General features: G+C 35.5%; 1 protein-coding gene across 3 annotated transcripts; it reads right to left on the bottom strand.

The window, feature by feature from the left end:
• Positions 1-2466: 2466 nt before the first annotated feature.
• Positions 2467-22652, bottom strand: LOC142636165 (pre-mRNA-processing factor 39-2). Of its 3 annotated transcripts, XM_075810276.1 has the most exons (11): positions 22533-22652; positions 20520-20620; positions 13925-14154; positions 11663-11830; positions 9090-9459; positions 8816-8959; positions 6351-6503; positions 6132-6248; positions 5517-5597; positions 5035-5184; positions 2467-4709 (listed from the first exon to the last, which is right to left on the bottom strand). In XM_075810276.1, exons 1-11 carry the CDS (start codon positions 22549-22551, stop codon positions 2895-2897), a joined length of 3348 nt encoding a protein of 1115 aa, XP_075666391.1. In that variant the 5' UTR covers positions 22552-22652; the 3' UTR covers positions 2467-2894. The 3 variants fall into 3 exon arrangements, with proteins under 3 accessions (XP_075666391.1, XP_075666392.1, XP_075666393.1); XM_075810277.1 differs by lacking the exon at positions 13925-14154; XM_075810278.1 differs by lacking the exon at positions 20520-20620 and having other exon boundaries at positions 22533-22644.
• Positions 22653-24850: the final 2198 nt, after the last annotated feature.

Here is a 24850-nt window from a genome sequence, read left to right as displayed (position 1 = left end):
AAAAGCCCTAAGATAATCCCTAGTCACGCTTCCCGTAGGATTTTCATTCCCCCTTCGATGAAAGCAATCATCGGGATTACAACTTCCCCCGTTTTTCTTTTTGTATAATACTCTTCCTCGTTACGGTACATAATGGATACATCCGAGGAATTTTGTACTTAACCTTAAAAACTGTTCTATTTTTTCGTTTGAATCCACCGGGGACGCAAATCTACCCATTCTTTTTGAAAAAAAGGGGGTGTGGAGAAAAATAACTATGCCGAGGATGAAAGACAGTGAAAAAGAGAAGTCGGGAAAGACAAGAAACAAAAGAAACAAAAAGCATAAGGAGGGGCGAGTATTGAAGAACTTACTTTTAAAAAAAGGAAGAAAGCACGGTCATTACCTCGGACGGGTACTTGATAGACGAGAGAGAGTACGGGGAGATGAAAAGTATGGCAGGTACGTTATGAGGTTTCTGTAGTGTGAAGAATTTTGAAGAAAATTAGTATTTATATGTCAGAAGGTGTTTTAAAGCGGGCGAATTCCCGCTTCAACCCAGGAATGGCTCTCGACCGTTGGATATGTGTCATATTAATAAAACGTGGGGGACATAGAAGCGCCAACAATCAATTCGGGGGCGTTTCGCATACCGAAGCATTGGGAACACGCGATGGGTGATTCGAAGTTATTTGTCAACAATATTGCCAAAAATTCTGTGGTAAAAGGGTCTTTTTAAGTCGAGATTCTATTTTTCTCCCGAGGTGAAAAAATAAAGAAACTCGAGGGGCTATTGTAGGGGTATTGGGCCCAATAGTATATGAAGGATGGCCCAACGAAGTATTTTGGGCTGGAAACCCAAAATCCGAAGACATCAAAATGGTCGTGGACTATTTAAATATCCAAATACGTCCGAGGAGTAGTTTTGTCCTCGGATTACAAATCCGAGGACATAGGGAGAGTAGGTTAGTTTCCTTTGGTTATATTATAAATAGTCCTACAATTATGGGGATGCACGTATACGTGGAGGGCGATAGAAAGAACGGTGGAATGTCTAAAAATAAAGCCGCTACCACCGCCCATACATTAAAAGCTCGTAAATTGATACGGCCGACCGTATAGATGGAAGGATGGGACCTGAACATCGAGCTTGGAACTTGGTCCCTAATCCCAGCGGGCTTTAGGGAAGAATGGATGGGACAAGTATCCAAAAATGAGGATTGCAACTAGGAAAGTGGAAGGTGATGAAGGGAAAGAAAAATATATAAATAGGAGGAAAGGCATACGAAGAAGGGGAGGACTTTTTGAGTAGAAGGGATAGAGTCAATAGTAAATGATAATCAACACTTGTATCCAAACTTGAGAAATATTATTATAAACCATCCTCGGACATTATCCGAGGACGACTTCTCAGTCTTACTCTTTGCAAACGATTCTTTGTTTTGTTCCATTGGGCCCAAAGCCCGTTCTTTTTGTAATTGTCTAAACCATCCTTGAAATCTAAATTACAAACCCATCCTCTACAAATTCATTGTGAAGAAAGGCCTTTCAAGCCCATTTTTCTCCCAGTCGTTGTTTGGGAACTTGAATTGTGTCCTTACAGATATCATGATCTCTTTGCTCTGTCTATTACGAGTAGAAATATATTTTCAATAGTATTGCCATGAGATGTAATTTCATTAGTTAGTTGAATATATTAAACTCCGAAAAAAAATATTTCGAGAATCAAAAGGTTCCGTTATATTAATGGAATGAGAGTATTTGCTCATGTCCAAAACATAGAAGAAACATTGCTTTTTTTTTTTTTTTTTAATAATCTGCAATAACATTAAGAAGAAAAAAAAGGGAATACAAGAAGGACGATCTTTCCTTACAAATTGACTCGATGACATGTAGAAGATTGCCATTATTGAAAAAAAAAAAGATAGCCTAGAATGAACAGCGTATCTAGCGGCCGCATAAGCTGCTGAATTGCAGCATCAGCGCACCCAAGAGAAAAGAACAGAAGGGAAAGACATAGACATAAGGCGAATGTTATAAATATAAGTACGATTGCTTGGTTTCAAAGATAAGCTGGAGAATTGTGAATTACACTAAGCATAAAGGGGAATTTTTTTTTTTTTTTCACAATAAGAAATAAAAACACAATTATATGAGACACAAAACCAAGAAAATTTTGGAATTTGATGCAATTTCTAGTGAATCTCCGCTTTGACTCAAATTCCACTAGGTAGTCTCATTTTTTTTTTTTTTGGAGCAACTCCACCTCAATCCAAACAAACATTCTTTGAACATGTTAATCATGGTTTCCACTAAAGCCAAGTTTGTACGTGCCTAAATCAAAATAAGTGCAAACTTATACCTTCTTTTTTCTTTTTTTTTTTCTTTTTTTTAAACCCATATTGCGGATTCATAGTAGAATAAACCTTTAACTTTGATACCGATTTATTAAAATTTAGAATTAGAATTTATACTCATGCCCAACTAATAAGAACCCCATGGGAAATTGAAGATTTGAATTCCTGCCAAAAGGGAAAGAGGAAAGAAAGTTCAGTGTTTTACAATAGAAATTGGGTCTAATTATATGTTTTGGCTAATTGCTGCTTTCTCGCAATTTAATGGTCTTAAAATCACATCAAATGGAAATTGCATTTTCAGTGATCTTCAGTCTTATGATGACTGTACACCGTATCATTGGCACACAATTTTTTTCTTTTTCCCATTTTAGCTTTGCATCTGGCTACCACAACCCGCCAAGCAAAGGGGATCCAATCTGGATATTGCCCTGTAATTCTAGTGTATATTGCCTATTACCATCCACAATGAAGTAAACAAGTAATCCTTCCAAAACGTTTTCCAAGTAATTGGTCACATAATCAGCTCCTAGTAACATCTTGTTGGCGACAATTAACATTCTATGTCTGAATGTCTGATGGAGTATTCTGTTGCTGGTGTTCTCTCTGTTCTACCTCTTCTTCTTGTTGCAATGGCTGCTGCTCTTGATGTTGTAGAGGCTGTTGCGGGTACAGCAGTTGCTGTTGTTGCTGCTGATAAGGTTGTTGCAGTGAAAGCTGCTGCTGCTGATTGTATTGTAACTGTTGTTGCTGAAGCTGTTGCAACTGCTGCTGTTGAAAGGGATTTTGTTGCAGTTGATGGTAATGTTGTTGCAGTTGCTGCTGATACTGCTGTTGCTGGGGATGTTGCTGCTGCTGTTGCAGTTGCAGTTGTTGTTGTTGTTGTTGTAGAAGAAACTGCTGTTGCTGGTAGTAATAATATTGCCACATATGATTATTCTGAACAGGCCCATACTGCCCATCACTTTGTATTACATACTGAGAAGTCTGCGAAGCAATAGGTATAGCAGGCAGCTGAGACTCGGATGCAGTGGCAATACTCTGTTGCTGCACATTTTGCACTTGCCAGGCATTGTTAGTTGTTAAATTAGTATGAGCAGCTGCTTCTTGAAACTGATTTTGTCCTTGACTGCTTTGCTGAACTTGTGCATTTTGAGAAGACTGATTGGAATAACATTGACCTGTAGGCATTTGAGCATCCATTTCAGCCCTTGGGTACTTTTGTGGAGGCTCCTGCCGATGTTGATGTATTTTTCGTTGTGAATGCCCTCGAGACCCAAATTTAAAATTTCTGCGAACTCTATCAGGATTATTTCTTTGCCGCCAATTTCCACCACTATTTGCAGTAAACTGTGGCTGCCTAATTGTCTGCATTGGAATAGGATTTTGATGGCTTGCTGAAGCTGAGGGATTAACCACTTCAATTTTAGTTCTGGAAGAAGCTTGAGTACCTAATGGGCTGCACAATGAAGCATTGGGACTAGCACTGCAACTGCTCTGTAGCATACTTCTATTCAACATTTGCGTATCTTCAGAAGATTCACCCGTGTGAGATGTGGAGGGAACCGATTTAGGAAATCTATCATTCTGGGTGTTCAAGGAGAGATTCTCCAACAAAGGTGGCTTCAGGTCTTGTTCAGTCTCATGGTCATACTGTTGCTGAACATCAGGTTCTTTCAAGCATTCTTTTGAAGATTGTAGAGATTCAGCTCCATTAGCAATATGACCAAGTCTGTCAACAGATGACACTATTGGTTCAGAAATATCTTCTCTAGGCTGCTTGTAACGTTCTGGAGCCACCTGTTTTACTTGTATCAAATTTAAAGATGACACATTTGGATCAGGAGTATCTCTTCTGAGCTGCTCGGGAACTTCTGGAGATACGTGTTCTTGTACTAAATCTACAGATGGCACACTTGGTTCAGGAGTCTTGTCTACAGAAGGCACACCTGGTTCGAGAGTACTGTCTACAGAAGGCACACCTGGTTCAAGAGTATTGTCTACAGAAGGCACACCTAGTTCAAGAGTATTGTCTTGGGGCTGCTCAGAAACTTTTGGAGATGCCTGTACACTGTTGCCATCGTCTCTTGATTGGATCTGGTCTACAGAGACCCGCTCAATTTGATTATCATTATTTTCAAAAGATGGAAGTTTCTGTTCTGATATGTTAGTTGGAGCCTGGTCAGAACGGGTATCATACTTTTCTAAAGGTGACATTTTCTTGTCTCGTAAAGAGAGTTGGATCAAAAGGTTAGAACTCAAATCTCCATATTGCTGATGAGGCTTAGAGAGTGTCCTTAGAGAGTGTGGAAATAATCGTATGTGCCGGTTCCATGCCTTCCTCAAGTCATGGATGGTTCCACAGAGGTCAACAAACTGCTCCCATCATACATTGAAGTTGAAGAAGAGAGAGATCCTTAGTCAACATATGGCATGAATGAGGAAAGGGCTTTCAAATGAAACACATTAAACTAAAGAATATGGAAGAGAAAGATACAGACTCACAAACCAGGAAGAAATGGAACTTCCTCACCAAAACTAGAAAAACAGAAAATGAAATGGGGAGAGAGAGAGAGAGAGAGAGAGAGAGAGATCATCACCACTTTATACTATATTGCCCATGACCAGATTGATGGATACTACATCATCCACATTTAATATCCTCTACATCTTGAAATAAGAGTTTAAAGAGAATTTTTACCTCTATATATAAGTTTGAAATATCCTCCGCATCTTTCCCATTTAATCCTTGAGATATTCCTGGCCCTGGAGATATTGCATTAGCTATAACACAGTCTACCACATTTATGTGCCTTGGGCCTTCATGCATCATTGTGAAATTTACCAACTCCTGTAGAAATTAAAATAAAGCATCTGAAGCAACAACTAACTGTTTAATAGCAGTTAGAACACAATTATAATGCTGCAGAGTCAAGGGTTCATAATTTAAGAAACAAACTGACAATTTAGCATTAAAACTTGATTGTGACCATTTATGCAAGCCTGTGTATGGTGCAGAGACTGTCAATCATTTTTGCTTCAGGATTTCAGAAATGTAACAAATAAATTGAAAACTATAAATTTAAATTGATACAATTCAATGTTTACATATTGTCATTATTTTCGACAAGCATATTAATGTGGGAAGCAATAATATGATTAGATGGAAAAAGGGCAGAAAACCTCTAATAGTAATTTGCAGTGAGGCACGTGTTTGATGCCATCAACCAAGACATTTATGGCAGCATCTGCACTACCAGAACTCTGTAGTGTAAACCAAAAAAACAAATTAGTAACCATATCTAATGTCAGCTTAAATGTAGAACAAACACAGAAGGAACAAATTACCCAAAAGAGAGAAAGAAAAAGAGAGGAACAGTTCATATTTGCAAAACAAAGAAGCTACAATGAAGAAAAGGTGCTTCCTAAAAGGCCAAACTGGGAATGCATATTTACTCTCCCTTACCAGTTTTATATCAAATCCACGGAATTCAGCTTTACTTGGTTCAATGTATAAGTATCTCAAACACAAACAAGCATAAAAGCACACAATAGCAAATTTAAAGTTTTGAAAATTTTGAATATGATCTTTTCATGTTGAAGAAGAAAGACTAATTCTGGGAAAGCAGAAATAAAACAATAGTAAGACTCTCAAACAATTTACCCTGAGAAATCAATCAATAAGTAATTGACAATTAAAATTTTAATTTTTTAAAATAAATCTGGATCTACAGACAGTGCATGTAAAAATTGATAAAATTGCAATGTTGAAAAGTTGAGTGTGGATATATCACCTACCATATATTTAAGCCGAGAAAAATGCACATATAAAATGGAAAGAGTCTGCGTCATTTTCTTCATGGCAGCCATTTCTAGTGCTTCTTTGTATACATTGGAAGCTGCTTCAAGATTTCCCTGATAGTGTTGGAACACAAAAGCATATGTAATTTATTAAACTAGATATAGACAGTATAAAGTCAAGTTTCCTTTTGAAAGACAAAAGAGAGGATTACACACCATACGTTTTTCCATGTTAGCTTTCATTTTAACATTTTCCACAAAGTTGGGACCAGATTCTGCCTCGCATTGAAGAAAAGCAGCCTGGGCCCCACACACATCTCCTATTTGCTCCTTAAACCTGGATTTGAAAAGATGGACCACTGGAACTCTCTGCAACGAACATATGAGGAGGGCCATAAACACCTCCAGTCATGTATAAAGCAATCGAGTCAAAGTATCCTATGAAAACCAGCAATCAAACAAGTTTCAGAGTTCCATAAGCTTGTCTTGTAGTTAGTTAGAGTACTGTAGATACAGGAAAGAATTCTGATTTAGTCCATCTGCATAATGTCATTCAAGTCTTCCTCGAGGGTATTCAGGACAGTTTAGCTAGTTCTTAGATAGCATTAAACAATATTCACACTGCCCAATATACGATATCAGTACAAAACATTATTTCATGATAAAGCTATAATAATATCACTACGCTCAAGTAGTTTAAATGGTGCTAAGATGGCAGCATATTCCCACTATCACACAATGCGAAAATTATTTCCAGTAGTTCACTTTTTATTTATAAGGTAAACATAAGAAGGTAATACATCTATGGGAGTCAAGATTGCGGATACCTTCACAAGAATTTTCGTATGAGGAATTACCTTTTAATTCAAACAAAAAATTGCAAAAGACATACTCTCCAATAATTTAGGGCCCATTTGGTACGTATGTTTAAACAACAGTTTTCAGTTTTTTTGGAAATACGTGTGGATGAAAAAGTATGTGAAAATACGTGTAACGTTATTTAAAAACTAAAAACATGTGTTCAAACACATGTACCAAACATGCCCTTAAATACAGAAAAAGCCTATGTAAAAAGTTAACATATATAATTAACGTAATGTTATCTAACATATCCTCATAGGTGGCGCCGGGAGCAGGTCCATTATGACAGATCTAAACAAATTAAGTTGTCAAACTTATAGTCTTTATAAAATACAAATATCTACGCAAATAAATAATAATTGCTTTCTTGATCACTCTATTATGTATACGAGGGTACCTATCCTCCAATCATTTGTGTACAAAAATTCAATCATTTTTTTCCACTAATAACCTCTATTTCTTCCACATCTTTATCCATTCATATTTTGATTGTATTGCATGACACATATTATCTGCAGTAACCCTCCAATGAACTATAATCTTAGGACATAATTGAACTAAGATTTGATCCCAATTAATTGGAATTGGCTATTGATCCTCGTCAACTTGGGATTGGCCACGTATAACTTCTCTGCTATTCTATCCTATCAATGTCATATTCTTAGTCACAACCCTAATTAACACATCTTCACTACTTCTGTAAATGTTATTTTCTGCCTCTCTATTTCTATTTCTTCCTCAACTTGAATTAAATCGCTCCTGAACAATGTACTGATTAGTCTTCATTACAAATACAATCTTCTTTTTGATAAGTCATAAACACAAACAATTTTTCTTTGACAAAGACGGGGATCAAACTCTGGAAAAAGACCTCACAGAGGAGGTGACTATATCACCAAGCCATAAGCCAATGGACAATCTTATGCAACTTACCCTCATCTTTTCATCAACAAGAATCAATAGCTTATAGGAGAACTGGAACATCCTGGTGATTTCAACAAAGACATCCAAGGTTCAAATTCCCCTCATAGCCAATAACCAATAGGAGTCACCCCTACCTTTGAACAGACCATTTCATTCCTTATCAATCCTAGCATTCCAGTCCATCTTAATATTCACACTTTGGCTGCATTCATCATGTTTCTTTTTAACAACTTAAAAAATTTTGCACCATCGAGCATAGCTGGTCTTCCAATAATCCCATCAACCTATAATTTTACGAGTAAATGCAAAGCACACCCTCTAAGTTTGGGGTCATTTTGACTTTAGCCTCTAGTATTTAATACTTCTGATTTTAGCCCTAAATATTTGAGTCTGTTTTTAATGCAGTCCTTCTGCCTAAACACATTAATAATGAGGCAGTTAAATGCCACCTATGCCTGTAATTTGCACTAGCTGGAACAATTAAAATGATAATAATAATAATAATTCTTTAAAATCAAAGTATTTAACTCAAAAATAATATAAAATAACTGGATTGATCTCTCTTTCTAGCATGTTTTCGACATCCAAGCAAAGAGACTACAACCCAATTCTACCACCACACCATCGGCTCACCACCCATCACATATCATCAATGTGTGTACGATATACCCAATTGAGAAAAGACCATATTCAAAGAATTTGCAATTTCAGAGAAAGAGAAAAAGTCAAAGTCAAAGAGGAAGTGCCACTTGAGCTAGAGCTCATTGGAAATGTGTTTTCAATTTATACGGAAACCAATGGGCAATATTAAAATGATATTAACAAACAAATTAGTGTACTTGAAATGGAAGAGAAAAAAAAAATTATTTATATATATATATATATGAGGAACATACCTTCAGAAAAATTAGCGTCGATCGGTCCAAAGCATTATTGGCTATTTCTCTTCCTCCCTTAGATTCCATAAATTCCACGTAACGCACCCAAAATTCTGGGTAATTAGCACATGGAATCAAGCATCTCTCATAAAGTTTAACAGCCTACCATTAGGGAAAGAAAGGGGTGGGTATTAGAAATCCTAAGAGAAGGGAGAGAATGTAAAGGAGGAAGAAAGGGGGGGGGGGGGGGGGAGCAGGCATAGTCCACATAAGCACAAGGATAATATTTTACCCAGTCAAAATCCCCATGCATCTCAACAAAGTCCAGATAGTTATGCCAATTCTCCAATTGACTTGAATCTAGTGGCTTGACATGGAAATAAGACCTATGAATATTAGCTTCAAAATGACGAATTTGATCATCTAATTGGTGTGCTTCTTTATAGAACCATTCTCCCACAGACAGATATTTCTGCAGTGCTTTAGATCTAGCAAAGCCAGCAGATGGATCTAGCAGGTCTTTGATGATACAAGAAATCTCATCATCCTTAAAACATATTGGCTTTTTGCTTTCAAGCACAGGTTCTTTCTGTAATTTTTCAGTAGCAGAAATGCTCTGACACTTTATCTCCTCTTCCCAAAAAGCAACCAACTTCTTAAAGCTGAAGAAAAATGGAACTAATAAGATACAATTTATATGGAAAAAAGAATCATGGTAAAACACTGGTAGTATCACAATAAAAGAGAATGAAACGGAAACAAAAATTAACTGCCTTAATAAATCATGGTTTGTTGGTCACAAGATTTTCAAAATTCTTACACAAGTACATAATGGTACTACAAAGAAAAATGTGTAGTCACTGAAGAACCAAACATCCGATTGATAAAATCATATAAGATTCAATTCAAGTAAAAATTTGATGAATTGCTAACAAGAAAGTTCCAATATCAGATAAATCAATCAGCTCAATTGTAATTGGTAGGATGGGCATGGTTTAGGTATCACAGATTTGCAGCTTGAAAACAACTAATAAACTCAAAATTACTGCATATAAGTGTAATTTTGGGAAGAGTCACTGAATATTAAAAACAAAATTTGAATAGTAAATTGAAAGTTTTTTTTTCCTTGTTTTTCCCCCTTTTTTTTTTGGTGTGTGTGTGTGTCACTGCATATAAGGTAGATGAAGACTGAAAATAACATCAGTAGAAGTGATGCAGCACAAGTAGGAAATGTGAATGATAAAAGAGGAACAAAAGGAACAACAGGAAAAATCCTAGGCTTCACCACCTAGAACCTGCCTGCAAACCCTAGGCATCACCAGCTAGGGGTACTTGGCATCACCGCCAAACAGAGGAAAACAAAGGAGGAGACATTTCTCAACTCACAATAATCATATTCTTATTCAAATTCAACTGCCTTTCACCATTACAAGAGTGCTAGTTAAAATGTTTTAGGGATTATACTAATATGGAAAGCATCTAATCAAATCACTAAAAACTGTCTACATTAATAACCAAATTCAAAAAAAAAAAATTAATTGCAAATTAAGACAAAAAATCTTGGTTCCCTGCATCAAAAAGTAATACAAAATGACATGTCAATTAGGGAAGTAATAGAGAGCATGACTTTAGATAAAATAGAATGGAGGGAAAGAATTCATGTGGCTAACCCAATCTAATCCATCGAGAATTCATAGCTGATTCCAAAATTTTGGGACTAAGGCCTTGTTGTAGTTGTTGTGTGTGTGTGTGTGTGCGCGTGTTACGGAGGTAGGGGGAGCAGAAAAGAATGTGCAACCTCTTTTTTAGGTAAGGCATGCAATCTTAATGGCCTATCATGTGAATAACAAAGATCTATATCCAGTATATTACTCATTTACCTGATTATCATTATAAGTTAAAATCATTGAAACTTCCAATACTAATAGCTCTAATCTAAAGCCATCAATCAAATAACATGGTCAATCAAAATGAGTTCAATCTTAATGTTTCTCCTAATTAATAATTTCTTTTAATGATTTGGGTGTTTTTGTTTTCTTTTGATAAGAAAATATCACTACTGAAAGATACAAGTAATAAGAGATCCATGATGTATCATTTGTTCACACAACTTGCTAGAAATGCATCAACCAGCCCATGTCACAGTTGGGTCATCTATCATGTTTTAATCAAAATATGATCTGATATTTGCAAAATCCTGACTTAGTCATCAATGTAGTTATATATTGGTCCATAATCTAACCCTATGTTTGGATGGAGGATATAAGTATAACAGGAGAAGACAAAAGTACATTCCCGCCACCCTTCCCCTCTCACCCACTCCCTCCAGCACCCTCCATTCCAAACACACTTTAGATCAGAACAATGCCATGTGAAATAGGGTAATGCCTAAAGGTTAACAGGAAGAGGAGATGGACTATCTGGTTTTAAGCACTTTAATTAGTGTATTCCAGCCACCCTTCTCCTCTCCTCTCCTCTCCTTCCATTTCCCACCATTTGAAACATACATTTAGAAGCAGAACAGTGTCATGAGGAATACGGTGATGACTTAAGGTCAACTCAAAGAGAAGGTGGACTACTCTGGTTTTGAGCTCTTTGGTTGATCATGGAAGAGTTCATATGAATAAGAGTGAGCAGTACATTAATGTTGGAACAACTAGCGTATAAAAGGGAACATTTTGGTTGGTTTTCTAGTCATTCATAAAAAACGTAACGGGAATGAAATAAGAATCACATTTGTCATTAGGAACATGATTTTAAAGGGTTTATATAGCAACATTTTCTTTTTTTCATATCTCAAAATTTTTAGTTTTTAAACTACATTATGGAATTGGGAAAAGAGAAATTTAGAAAAGCAAGACATACCAATTATGATAATGACGCAACTTTTTGGTTGGGAATCGTAGAGCTTTGATGTAAATGTGTGTTAGGGAACTCCACTGCTGTTGAGAAAGCTCAAATTCAATGTATTTGTCCCACAAAGTATGGCACATGTAATCTTTTCCAACAAAGGAGATACCTCTCTGAAACAATCTGTCAAAAAAATAAATAAGAAACCATTAATTGCCTTTTGAATGGCTAAATGTGTTTCATCAATCAAGAAGATCCAAGGTATTGAAAAGTACTGAAATCTTTAAAATTAAAAATAACAGAATTAAATGAAATTTAGAATTTTTTTGATAAGTGAAATGAATTAGATTATGCACACTTAATTATTCAGCTTTCAGAAGAAGACATTCAATTGCCGAAGCATAGACTACTTCATCATAAAAATATATGCACACTTATTTACAGCTTTCATCAATAAGTATTGTTCAGATAGTTGTGAGCCAGAAGGTAAAAATCCTTCCGCATTTATCACTCTGGCATTACTACTTTTATGGTTTTGATATACTCCACAAAGGTGCGGGGTGTTGGTTCTGACGTTCTTTGTTGGATGCCAACCAGCAGACAAGGTTTTAAGGTGAGTGGGTATTACCATTCTATTTCCCCTTCTACTGGCAGTTCTTTCCCTTAGAAAATGGTGTGGCAATCGAAGGTTCCTCCTCGGGTAGCTTTTTTCTCTTGGACTGCGGCTTTAGGCAAGATTCTAACTATAGACAACCTTCGGAAGAGGCATTTTGTTGTCCTTGAGTGGTGTTTTATGTGCAAAAGGTGTGGGGAGTCTGTAGATCATCTCCTCCTTCACTGTCCTATAGCCTTTGAGATGTGGAGTATGATCTTTAGCTTGTTTGGTGTTTGTTAGGTGATGCCTCAAAGGGTAGTGGATTTGTTGGATTGTTGGACATGCAAATTCAGGCGTCATCGTAATGTAGTTATTTGAAGGCTTGTGCCGCACTGTTTGATGTGGTGTATTTGGCGGGAACGGGATTCTAGAAGCTTTGAGGGTCGTGAACGGTCCATGATTGAGCTTAAGTCTTTCTTTTTTTTACTCTTCTCGAATGGTGTCTTGTTTTACCATCTTTTTCATGCATTTCCCTTCCTATGTTGTTAGATCGTTGTAATATGGTTTCTTGATGTTTTGCCTTTTTGTACATTTCCTATGTACTAGGCTGTGCGTTTTTATAAAATTTCTTTTTACTTATCAAAAAAATACCTAAAAATAATAATAATAAAACCCATAAAGTGAAACTGGCAATGGACATTAAACTAGACTCAATAATTAAAAACCCATTAAGTTATTTCTATTCTATCTGATAACCAAGATTAAAACTAGAATATTACTCTCTAGCCAGGACTTCCACAAGCACAAAAATAACATGGCAAATCAAAACTCAATCCATTAAATACAGGGTTGTCCAGATCATATATTTAAAAGGGTGGTACCAAGTCTCTTGTTAATGTGTTTGACGGAAATCATGGAAGAAACAGTCCACACCAATGTTCACTTCCTCTAGCTTCCCAAATACTAAACAAAGCTTGATATCCAAAGAAGCTTCATTTTTTTAATACCCACTGATGACCTAGTTTTACTCAAAATCACTTTTTCCAATAAGAAATGGAACATTCTACCTTTTCTGATTGGGCGTGTGTCTGTCTATAATATATATGGCATTCATACTAGGAGAGGAGGGACAGAGATGAAAACTGATGATACAAAGTGTTTTTCTTTTTTTGTTCAAGTTTGTAGTTTTGTGTTTTCCTTTTATGCTAGACTATCTTCATCTGAAACAAATCAAGTTTGTTGTTTTACTTTTTCCCCATTTATACCAGACTATCTTCATCTGAAAAAATCAACTTTTTTGCGTAGAAATCTTTTAAATAATTGGACACCTAAGAAGGCAAGAACTTGTCTGTCTAAGTACAAATAAATCCTTCCACCAGTAATTAACTGCACCTGAATAACCAGGCTCCAAGGTGCATTGTTGAGATGATAGATAAAAACTGCACACAAGTTAGAAAATAAAACATCCCACTATCATAGTGTGATTAGAGTCTAAGAAGCAACATTTTCAAGTAAATCCTTTCATATTTCTAAGTGGAAACTGTTGTAGTATGGTTCATTTTCCAAGAATATATTCATATAACTGAGAATTCTAAGAGCATAAAGCATGCATGTCTTGCAATATATATAAAGCAAGCAATTGTTGTGGAGGCTAAGTCAAATTTTCTAACTATTGATATTACCTACGGATATCAGATGAATCCTCAAAAACTGACATACTGAATGTACAGTAATCAACCCACACACCAACAGAGTATGTTGCTGACTGGACAGCTCGTTCAAAGATTTCAACAACCTTGTCAACAGTGCATAATCGTGTCTTATGATCAGCATACTTCCTCCAGTATCCATAGCACAAGGGGAACTCAGACAAGAAGGAGTCATACACTAAACATATTTTTTTAATGTCATCCTGCAGTAGTTGCACAAAATATCTTATTTGCAGTCAGCATACAAATTAATCTGTGAGCAGCAAAAATTAATAATTAAGATTTAACTAAGGCAATTGCAATGAAGTAGACAGACTAAACAAAAAGTACCACTAGAGCTAACTCATCGAAGTAGATTTGTACAAACTTTCTTTATAAATCATAAACACATAAAGGAACTCATTAGAAGAGTAGCATCCAAGTGCCCATGATGTGCAAAAGAACTCTACTCCTCAAGGGGCATTAGCAGATATAAGACAAAGTTAACAAATCAGGACAAAAATTAGAAAAATAAATAAAAATAAAGAGGGAGACAGAGAAACAGATATACATTTTTTTGATAAGTAAGAAAAGAATATTATTAATAAAAGAAAAGCAAGAAAAATACAAGGAGTTCACAGTAGTGAACGAAGGAAAAAAAGAAACAGAAAGACAGAAGCAGCCCCTAATCTATTTTATTAGACAAAAGAAAATCCATAAGGGTATAACAATCCGAGAAACCCAACAACAAGACCAATCAAAGAGGGTCCGTTGGCAAAGCTCTAATAACTGAACCACAACTTTCCCCTCATCCTCAAAAGACTGCCGATTCTGTTCGGTCCAAATGATCCACAATAAATAGCCTGGAACCAAATTCCAAATTACAGAACTATGCTTCCCAAGCCAATTATACCAAAAAAATAATAAGTCCGCCACTGAACCTAGCATGACCCAATCGATCCCAAACAGCCGAAGCATATACATTCACAAAGAATGAGCTATTGGACAAAAAAGTAATAGGTGATCCACAAATTCCGCATTACAGCAACACATACAACAGCGATTCGCCAAAGGGCGACCACGAAGCATAAGGTTATCCAGGGACGATTCTGCAAAAGGAAAAAAGGGTCCTAAGAAAAAGGAAAAAAGGGTCCTAAGAAAGTCAAATTAGATCCTATGAATGCATGTATCATTTTTGTCAAAAGCTTGCCTACCTCTCTCCATCCACTTAATTCCAATCATGCATAGTGGCCATGTTCTAAGAATCATGCATCTCTATTCTCTAAATATCTAATTCCACCACATCACCTGATGCACAGTGAACAATATGAATTAAACCACCACATAATTCCATTTATGCATGGGTGTGGCTTGTGGAGAAGTATCCGCATGGAATGGGAGAATTTTAGCAAGAATATTCGTTTTGAGGTAGGGGTGGGGGATAGAGTGAAGCTATGGACGGATCAATGGTGTGGGGATTCTCCTCTTCAATTGACTTTTCCGAGTGTGTATGGGATTGCATCCAATAAAGAGGCATCGGTGGCCTATTCTCTAGAACGGTTGGGGATAGAGGAGCGGAGAAGCTGGAATGTTCACTTTACTCGGAGACCAAATGACTGGGAGATGGGTGGCGTGGATGATTTTCTCCGTACCTTGGGCTCTAATCTTCCTCCTACTGAGAACGGAAATCGTATGCAATGGAAGTTGACAAAGAATGAGGATTTTGATATTCGTTCGTTTTACAATAAGTTGAGAAGCCTCTTTCCCATTATGTTTCCTTGGAAAGGTGTTTGGAAGGTTAAGGCTCCTCAGCGTGTTTCCTTCTTCGTGTGGACTGCTGTATGGGATAGGATCCTTACAGGTGATAATTTGAGGGGTAGAGGGTTGGATTTTGTAGACTGGTGTATCATGTGCTGCAGTAATGGGGAAACGGCGGATCATTTGTTACTACATTGTAGGAAGACTTATCGGCTGTGGAGTTTGGTGTTTAGATCTTTTGGGTTTTGTTGGGTCTTGTCTGGTTTGGTTGCAGATACTCTATTCGGTTGGTGGAATTGGCCTGGAAAGCATTTCTCTAGCATTTGGAATTTAGCTCCATTATGCTTGATGTGATGTCTTTGGAGGGAGCGAAATAGGAGGACGTTTGAGGGCATGGAAAGTTCAGATGACCAGCTTTTGGCCTCTTTCAGTGGCACTTTGTTTGATTGGTCTAGGGCTTGGGGACTCACCTCTAGTAATTCTCTCCCTATGTTCCTTAGCTCTCTCCTGTGTACTTAGTTTCTTTTTTTTTTCTTTTTTTTTCTTTTTTTTTTCGCTCTTCCTTTTGTATTTTTCTCTCTGCCTTATGTTTTTCTACATAAGGTAGTATTCTTGAATATATATCTTTATTACCTATCAAAAAAAAAAAAAAATTCCATTTATGCATGTATGCATCAGTGTCATTTCTGTCAAAAGCTTGCCTATTTCTCTCCATCCACATATTTCCATTCATGCATAGAGGCAGTGTTCTATGAATAATGTGCCTTTATTCTCCAAATATCTGATTACACCACATCACCTGAAGCACAGCAAACGATATGAAGGTCAACCACCGCATCTCCTTGCTAAACATTTTAATAGGAGATGGTCCACCAACTTGTCAGAGCTTCTATACATGCAAATCAAAACATGGGTATCTCTATAAATAGAAATTTTTAATTTCAAGAATGCCACAGATAAGTGATGGCTTTCCTTAAATATAAGTTCATTTTACAAAAATAAAAAAGTGTTGTCAAACATACATGATATATATGCAAGAGGGCCTCCTAAAAGAAACTCCAAAAAGGAAAATTATGGAAGACTGCTAAGAACAGTCATTCAGTCAACATAAATGTGGTAAGCTCTATTATGTTGAAAGTTCAATTATTTCGTTTATATTAGAGTATCCACATTACATTATGATTGCCAATTTTCCATGCAACCTTTCAAGCAAAAGTGCAAAACTTCAGTAGGGATACCAGCACATGACTTCAACTCAAACTGTCATCCCCTTTTAGAAGCATACAATTACAACTCTTGCATCTAGTGTGGCACCAACCCAATGTATCTCCTCAGAATTCACTTTTGCTTAATGTGGATAGTCTGGTATGAAAGACCAGTTACACTGTAGTGTTGCATTCAAGCTGTGGAGCTTTGTTTTTCAGTCCGTTGGGTTTCAGCGGGTGTTACCGAGCACGGTCACTGATCTCTTGTTGGGATGGTGTAATTGGATAGGCAAGCCGTCTTTAGATATTTGGATTTTGGTTCCATTATGTTTGGTGTGGACATTTTGGTTGGAATGTAACCGTTGTACATTAAGGAGTTGGAAATTTCAGGGACACATTTGATAGAATTGTTTCCTAGATCATTGTTTGATTGGTCTTAGGCATGAGGTTTTACTAATTGTAACTCCTTTCTTGAGTTTTTAGCATCTTTGTCTTTCGGTACATGACATTTTGAAATTCTTTAGATTCCTTTGTGTTCATTTCAATGTGCATAAAGTAGTCTCATTCAATAGATTATTATCTAGTTATCAATAAATAAATAACCACCACTTCTAGCTCCTAGTTATTTTTTGATTGGTAATTATGCACGCACCTGGGGTCTTAAACGCACCATCTCACCCTCAACTTGCTCTTACAAGAGGAGGAGGTGCCATTTGAACCAGTGCTTATTGGCAGATTCAGCTACAAGTCTTGGAGGCTCTCACAAACTTTGGAATCCAATAAATAACACACCCAAACCAACTCATATAACTCACAACTACAACAATTTGCTATACTGAAATGTCAAACAAGTCAGGGGGAAACCAACAGCAAAGGGCTCTTCTCTACACCAAACAACAAGCCAAAAAAGGGTCCAAATACCATCACCAAGAATCAAGAAGACATGCCAACCAAAATAATCCCTGCATCAAGATCCATATCCAAAACCTGACATCATGCAGCCTATGACACATGAATGTACCAAATTATGAATTGTCTCACAACCACATGTTTCACACTTGCCACCAGTCCTGGTGAACCCCAAAACCACTTGCCTAAAAGAGCCATACTAAACATAGACACTTGCATAATGTCTCTTAACCACCAGTTTTAAAGGAAAGAAAGTCACCCCCCCAATAAAACAAGTGACACCTAAACTCCTCCCTGACATCACTCCAAAAGAAAATATTGAATAAGAGATTATAATATATTTCAAAGATTTAATGACCTCTTTTTGGCAGAACGTCACTTTCATTGTAACTTGTCTCATTTTCATCATCAATGAATTAATTAACCAAAGACGAGAGATATTTATAAAAAGGAAATTAAATAAAATTGAAAAAGTTGTTTTTCGATTCTTCCATGTGTTTTGCAACATGAGCCTCAGGAACCTCCTGATTGCTTGGGTTGCAAATATTTATACAAGTGATCATGAGAACTATTCAGTGTTCAAAAGAACTAAGAACAACAGAAATTTAATAATGAAAAAAAAAATTTATATATATATATATATATATATAAACTGCTTTCTTCTTAATTTTTGACAAGTAAAAATATTGAGTTTTATGATTTCTTCTCCGGAGGTAAGAAAATTAACCAACAAAAGTTCAAAGTATCCAGGAACCCTAGAAAGCTCATAGTAGAAAAAGTAAAATAAGTCAAAGTCCAATCATAGAAAGTCTTCAAGAATCAGAACAAACTTTGATAAGTTCAAATCTTTCCCCTTGACACAACAAGAATTTTTTTCTCAAAATAAACCACACTAATCACAAAGGAACAACTTTCCTAATCTCCCTATAGCTTCTCTTTTCGAAACATCCCTTCCAATACAATAAGAACAACACAGGATGCCAGTCATGTTGAACCTAAGATTGCATCTGACCCTAAAGATAAAGTCTGTGTTTGGAGGCCTGCCAGCTCAGATCAGCTAGTGGACATACAAAGCAAACTGCACCTGGTTAAATTGAAGGAAGAAGATAGAGTCTTTTGGTCATCATCCCAGAAGTTTGTGTGCACTGAAACATGGAATAAGGGAGCTAAGGTGGGTTGGTTATTGTGGTTCAGTCTAGTTATTCCCAATTCCAGGCATTCTGTCATAGGCTGGATGGTTGTGCTAAACAAAATCCCAACCAAAGCTAGACTAATTCAATGGGGAATTAATGTAGACAGCTTATGTGGGTTTTGCAGGTCCTCAGGGGCCATCTTTTCATCCAATGCTCATTGACTAAAAGAGTGTGGGAATCCATCATAAGGTCATGCCTAATCTCTGATTTTAACACCAGCTGGCAAGAACTAGTTGATTGGAGTGTGGTTCACCTACAGAGGATGGGCCTGAGAGCTACACTCTGTAAAATAGCTTGGTGGGAAACTATTTATCTCCTGTGGAGCCAAAGAAATTCCATCCTTCTTGTTAAGAGGCTATATTCTGAAGATCAACACAATAGAATAATAAAAACAGATGTTAGAGGAAGAGTTGAAGGCAAACAGATGTTCAAGAATTCAATTCTGAAATGTGTACTGTGCTGTAAATGGGGGATAAATGCATCACTGGGTTTGTAAGGATGCTTGACCTTGTCTATTTAGAGTCTTTAAGTTGGGGCTGATAGGTGTCCTTTTGGTGGCTGTTTGATTTGTATTTTGTTCGTTTGACCTCAGCTGAATCCTATATATGCTGGGGTTGGATATTTTGCATCTGACTGTAATCTTGCAGGGCTTTGGTTTTTTGCTCTCAGTTGGGCTGTATTCTTGTGCAAGTATTAACCAAACTAGGAAGCTCCCAACCTAGGAAGCACCTATAACACCAATCAAGACTCTATATATATATATATATATATATATATATATATATATATATATATATATATATATATATATAATTTTTTTTTTTTTTTTTTTTTTTTTTGGATAAGTCAAGACTTTATATATGAATACCATATACGTGCAAGTATTCATATATAGACTTGCACATAACCAACCTAGGAAGCACATATAACACCAATCAAGAAAATAATAAACACTTGCACCATAGACATTAATCTGTCTCAAGAGGTTGTTGACCTTCTTGGTCTTGGATATATAGCACTTAGCAGAAGCTCCCTCCCTTGAGTACCACTCTCGAATTAACTTTCTCTTGGCACCATTGTATCAAGGTGAATAATTGATGACTTCTTGTCAATTAACTTAATGCCATGGTTCTTTGAAATTCAGGTTTTACGGAGTTATAAGTTCTTTCATATTAAATAACAAATAATCCTGGATAGTTTCTAAAGCAATAAGTTCTTACGGATCTTAATCACAGATAAAGCTAGATATTTAACATGGTTGATACAAATATAGAGTTGGGAGTAAAAAACTTTCCAATATGCAAAGTTTTTTTTGGGGAGTAAGTAATAAAATTTTGTTAAAATGAGAAGGCATATCATGTACATAGGATATGTACACAACAATCTCCACAGGCAAGGAAAAGTTTGTATCTAAATTGCTGGGCACAGCCAAGTCAACAGTTAAAGATGATTTTTAGAGCACATTCAAAAAACCAATAATTGAAAGAGTCCAACAAGATTTTGAATTGTGGGCATGGAACTTACAGGATACATTTTGTCAATCTCCGAAATAAGTGATGTCCATTCATGAAAATCTAATGGACCTTTAGAAATAACTTCATGAAGTTTGAGCTCATCAAAATCAACTGCAGGAAAAAAGAAAATGCTAATGAGCTGCTTTATTTGGCTGGTGAGTTTCTAGCATCACATGATGAAGAAATAAGCACCAAAAGCATTTGACTTATCCTATATAAGCAGATTTCTATATCTTAATCCAAAACAAATACTTTTTTTTTGATAAGTCTGAAACAAATAACACTTTAAGTGTCTAGGAGTTGCCCAGGAAAAAATAAATACTTATTATTAAATTAATCAGCAGCTACAAGTCAACAAAAGTAATAAAAGTCTCATTAATGACTCCCAACTTTAAAGATTAAAATGCATAAACTTTCAACATTTAAAAAATATATATAACCTTTCAACTTATGTAAGGGAAGAAAGTTTGATTGGTCTCGGTGTTGGGGTCTCTCGGATTGTTTTACCCTTATGGATTTCCTTTCATCTATTAGAATAGCTTAGTGGCTGTTTGTGGCTGTTTGTGTCTTTTTGTTCACTACTGTGAACTCCTTGTACTTTCTTGCTATTCCTTCTTTTTTAATAATATTTTCTTCTTATTTATCAAAAAAACAAATGTAAGGGAAGAAAGTTACAGAATAGGGTAATACTTATATACCATTATTTACGTGTTATACATTAGGTTCCCCCAAAAAATAATTGGGGGTAAGACTGCCTACCATAACCTTTCTCAAACTTCGCAAAAGTGAAGGCTTTGTGCTCTAGGTACAACATTAGGTTACCCAATTAAATTCAAACACATGGTAGCATTGAAAAATAAAGCATAAACATTGTTATCTTTTCCAAAGACAATTAAATTCAATGCAACTATGTGTTTTGAATTTAATTGAGAAATCTAATGTACTACACCTAAGGGATTGTACCTAAATTTTACCCTACAAAATAAACATCTTGTGCCTTGCAATTGCACAGTATACTTCTTGCAATAACAGTGGATATCTAAGAGCTCAATGAATGACATAGAAGCCTAAATTGAACTCATTATGCATGGCATAAACCCTATAGATACAATGAATTCCAAAGAAAATTAACCAACCTTAAATACATAAACTCTATGGATACAATGAACTCCTTAAAAACAATTTGAGCAATTTTATAGCTTGTTTGCTTTCAGCCTAGTGTAACATATCCATCCATTGTCTTCCTATGTCACCATAAAATTAGACCATTTCATGCATCCATTTGAAGAACATATTCTTGTTTTCATGAGTACAATTTTGGACACCTACACCTATCCTGTCACAAGACTCACAACATACTTGCACAGATCGTCGAACTGGGAGTGGAAAATTCAAGCCCATTCTTGAACATTACTTAAACATAGTCAGCATCGGGTTAACCCAACACGACTAGTTACACTTACACCCACTGTTTACGGCCATATCCACTGGCACAACATACGCTAATAAATCAAAACCCACCAGGAGTTTCAAACCAGCAATCATTTATAATCATAAACAACTACGCCTCTTAATGAGCGGGAGCTTTGTGCACTGAGTACGACCTTTTTAAGATGAAACCGAGCTACCCACAAACACCACTCTTATCATATTTATAGAAAAGCTAATTCATGCTCATTTGCCAATTAAAGGCACAAACCTCAAGCTTAATTTTTAGCTCAGCAACCTTCGCTAGAAATTCAGACAATGAATTCCAGAACAGTGCGGACATGAGTGACTCTAATTTTGCATATTCCAGAGCTTGATTCTCAGTCGAAATAAGCATATTCCACCCAAGATTGAAAATTGCTATCTGGGCTAAAAACCCTAGCTCAACCAAGCCAATTGAATGCAAAAAGCCCTAGCTTTTTTTTTTAATTACCATACGTTGTGAAATTCTGATTTCTTAGTATCCGAAACTGAAATTGCATTACTAAGCAAAGGAATTAGGTGCACAAAGAAACTCCAAGAGAGGGAAATTTACCTGGAGACTTTGATTCCATTGGGAACTGGCTGAGCACTGGAAATTAGGGTTTTTGATTTGGGCGAATCGATGCCGTCAGGGAAGATTTGCTACTAAGATAAATTTTAATTTGTGCCAAAATTTGAAAGTTGTTATATTTTAACAAATAAAATAATATAAATATATATATTTTTTAAAAAGAGTATTACTAGTTTTTTTTTTTTTTTTTTAAGAGTATTCCTAGTTTTAAAAGAGTATTTACTAGTTTTTTTAATACTTGATAAATAGAGTTGGAGGGATTTAGAGGCTGCTTTACAGTGTATTTTAAACGATAATTTTAATTAATAATTACAACGATGTGATTAAATCTAGAATTAGGTTGTACATGAAAAAGTAGATCATATTATCTTAATAAGGTTAAAGAAATTAAAGTTGCACCTTGTGAAAGAGATAAAAAAATTAAAAATTAAAAAAAATGTGTGATTTTGTAAGATAAATCATATATAAGATACGGAAAAATAACGCTTATAACTTATAAGAGGGTATAATAGTGAACCTCATGGTTTAAGCATTATAAAGTATAAACTGTAATAACCTTATGGTGTGCAAATATTATTTTCCTGGACGTGTTCAATGCTTGTTTCAAGATTAAATATAGAGACAAAGAGAGATAAATATTTGAAAACAAATTCATGTAATGGTTTTTGTTTATTGGATAGGTTGGAGGCTTTTTTTTTTTTAGTGTGGTTATTGCTACAAAGCCATTGATGCTATGCTTGCAACTTTATTAAGGGAAGCTATAGGTTAGTAGAATGAATTCTAAGTAAATAAATTAGCAGATATAACAAAACAATTACTTGAAAAGAAGAAAAAAAAACTATAATTCTACACATGAGGCTAAGAGAGGAAGAAAAAGAGGATAAAGATAATTGATGAAATACTAATGATAATATGGAGTAGAACCTTCAACGGATATAGCTTTCTCAAGGTATGGAGAAACAATTGAACTATAAAATTGTTTAAGAGGGCTGGGATCTTTCGGTTTCCTTTTTTTTTTTTTTTTTTTTTGAAAAATGGTTTTGTAGTAGAATTGCTCAATATATGTTTAGAAAATCTTAAGTACAATTTATAATTTTCAAAATTAAAGTTGATTGGCCACTAACTTATGCGATGCACGGGATATATATCACTTTGCTTAAAGGAACAATCACTTAAAAATGAAAAAACATAAATAATTCCAATATAAAATAAACTTGAAAGTGAAAAAAAAAAACATAAATAATTCCAATACAAAATAAGTGTTGAAGATAGATAGAAAGATTGATCAAATATACAATACTCTTTGCAAAATGTTATTTGAAAATAAAATGATAAAAAAAAAAAAAAATTCATGTTCAAACAACTCATCAAAGTGGAATTTGGTTATTACTAAGATCTTCTATGTAACTTACCGAGAAGATAGTGTTAGCTTTAGTTATAACATTTAACTTCTATGTAATTTTTTGCTTTAACTCAATTGTCATTTTGGGATAAATCTATAGACATCTCATTTTTACTACTGGTACTCATCCCCCGTCTATCACCATTGTCATCATTTCTTTGTTTAAAAACTTTTGCAAAATCTGAAAATTGAATAATCCTTTTTTTTTTTTTTTTTTTGCCATTTGCCATCATCAATATTCCTAAAAGACCAAATTTTGCATGCTCCTGCAAGAAGTCATAGTTGTGCAAATACTAATCTTTAGTAGAAAGAGAACTCAACATGCAAACACAATTATGGCTTGTAGGGACTACTAAATTGGTAAGATCCATGGGAAGCTTTGAAATCTAAGTAGATCCAAGTGAGGCTCTTCTATCTTGAATTTTAAAGGTAAAAATATATCGTTTTATAACATTGATGCTTCAAGATCTTTTTTGGTAATAAACGATGCATTTAATTAAAATTTTAAATAACCAAAATAGAGTTCAGGACAGAGCCTGTCATAATTGTAATACAGACCCAAGGAATCATAGAAGACATAAAGACATATCAGTAGGGGCCTATCAAAACACAATCTTGTTGTAGATGTCTATATTCTTGCAAGAGCATCTGCACTCTGTAACTCCCCCCACCTTGATCTAAACTACAACTCTCTCTTTGAAATTCAAAAGCAGAGAGTAGCAGAAACATATTTGCTGATGCTGCATCATCAAAATTCCCACATGAGAAAGAAACCCTTCCAGTATGAGAATTGTACCAGCTAATCTGAGTAAATAAACATAACCTTCTATGCTCTAGCGTAACTTTCTACTTTATTAGGAAAAATAATAACCAAATAAACTTGAATATAGTCCCAAAA

This window comes from Castanea sativa, chromosome 5 (genome assembly GCF_040712315.1).
Source record: "Castanea sativa cultivar Marrone di Chiusa Pesio chromosome 5, ASM4071231v1".
NCBI classification, from domain to species: Eukaryota; Viridiplantae; Streptophyta; class Magnoliopsida; order Fagales; family Fagaceae; genus Castanea; species Castanea sativa.
Note: the sequence above shows the minus strand (reverse complement) of the source record. Positions and strands in the feature narration are given on the sequence as shown.

Excerpts from the sequence above, each read along its gene's own strand:
- LOC142636165 (XM_075810276.1), bottom strand. Across the intron at positions 8,960-9,089 it reads TGCATGGGGATTTTGACTGG|GCTGTTAAACTTTATGAGAG; the intron begins GTAAAATATTAT and ends CCCTAATGGTAG. Across the intron at positions 6,249-6,350 it reads CTAACATGGAAAAACGTATG|GGAAATCTTGAAGCAGCTTC; the intron begins GTGTGTAATCCT and ends CAACACTATCAG.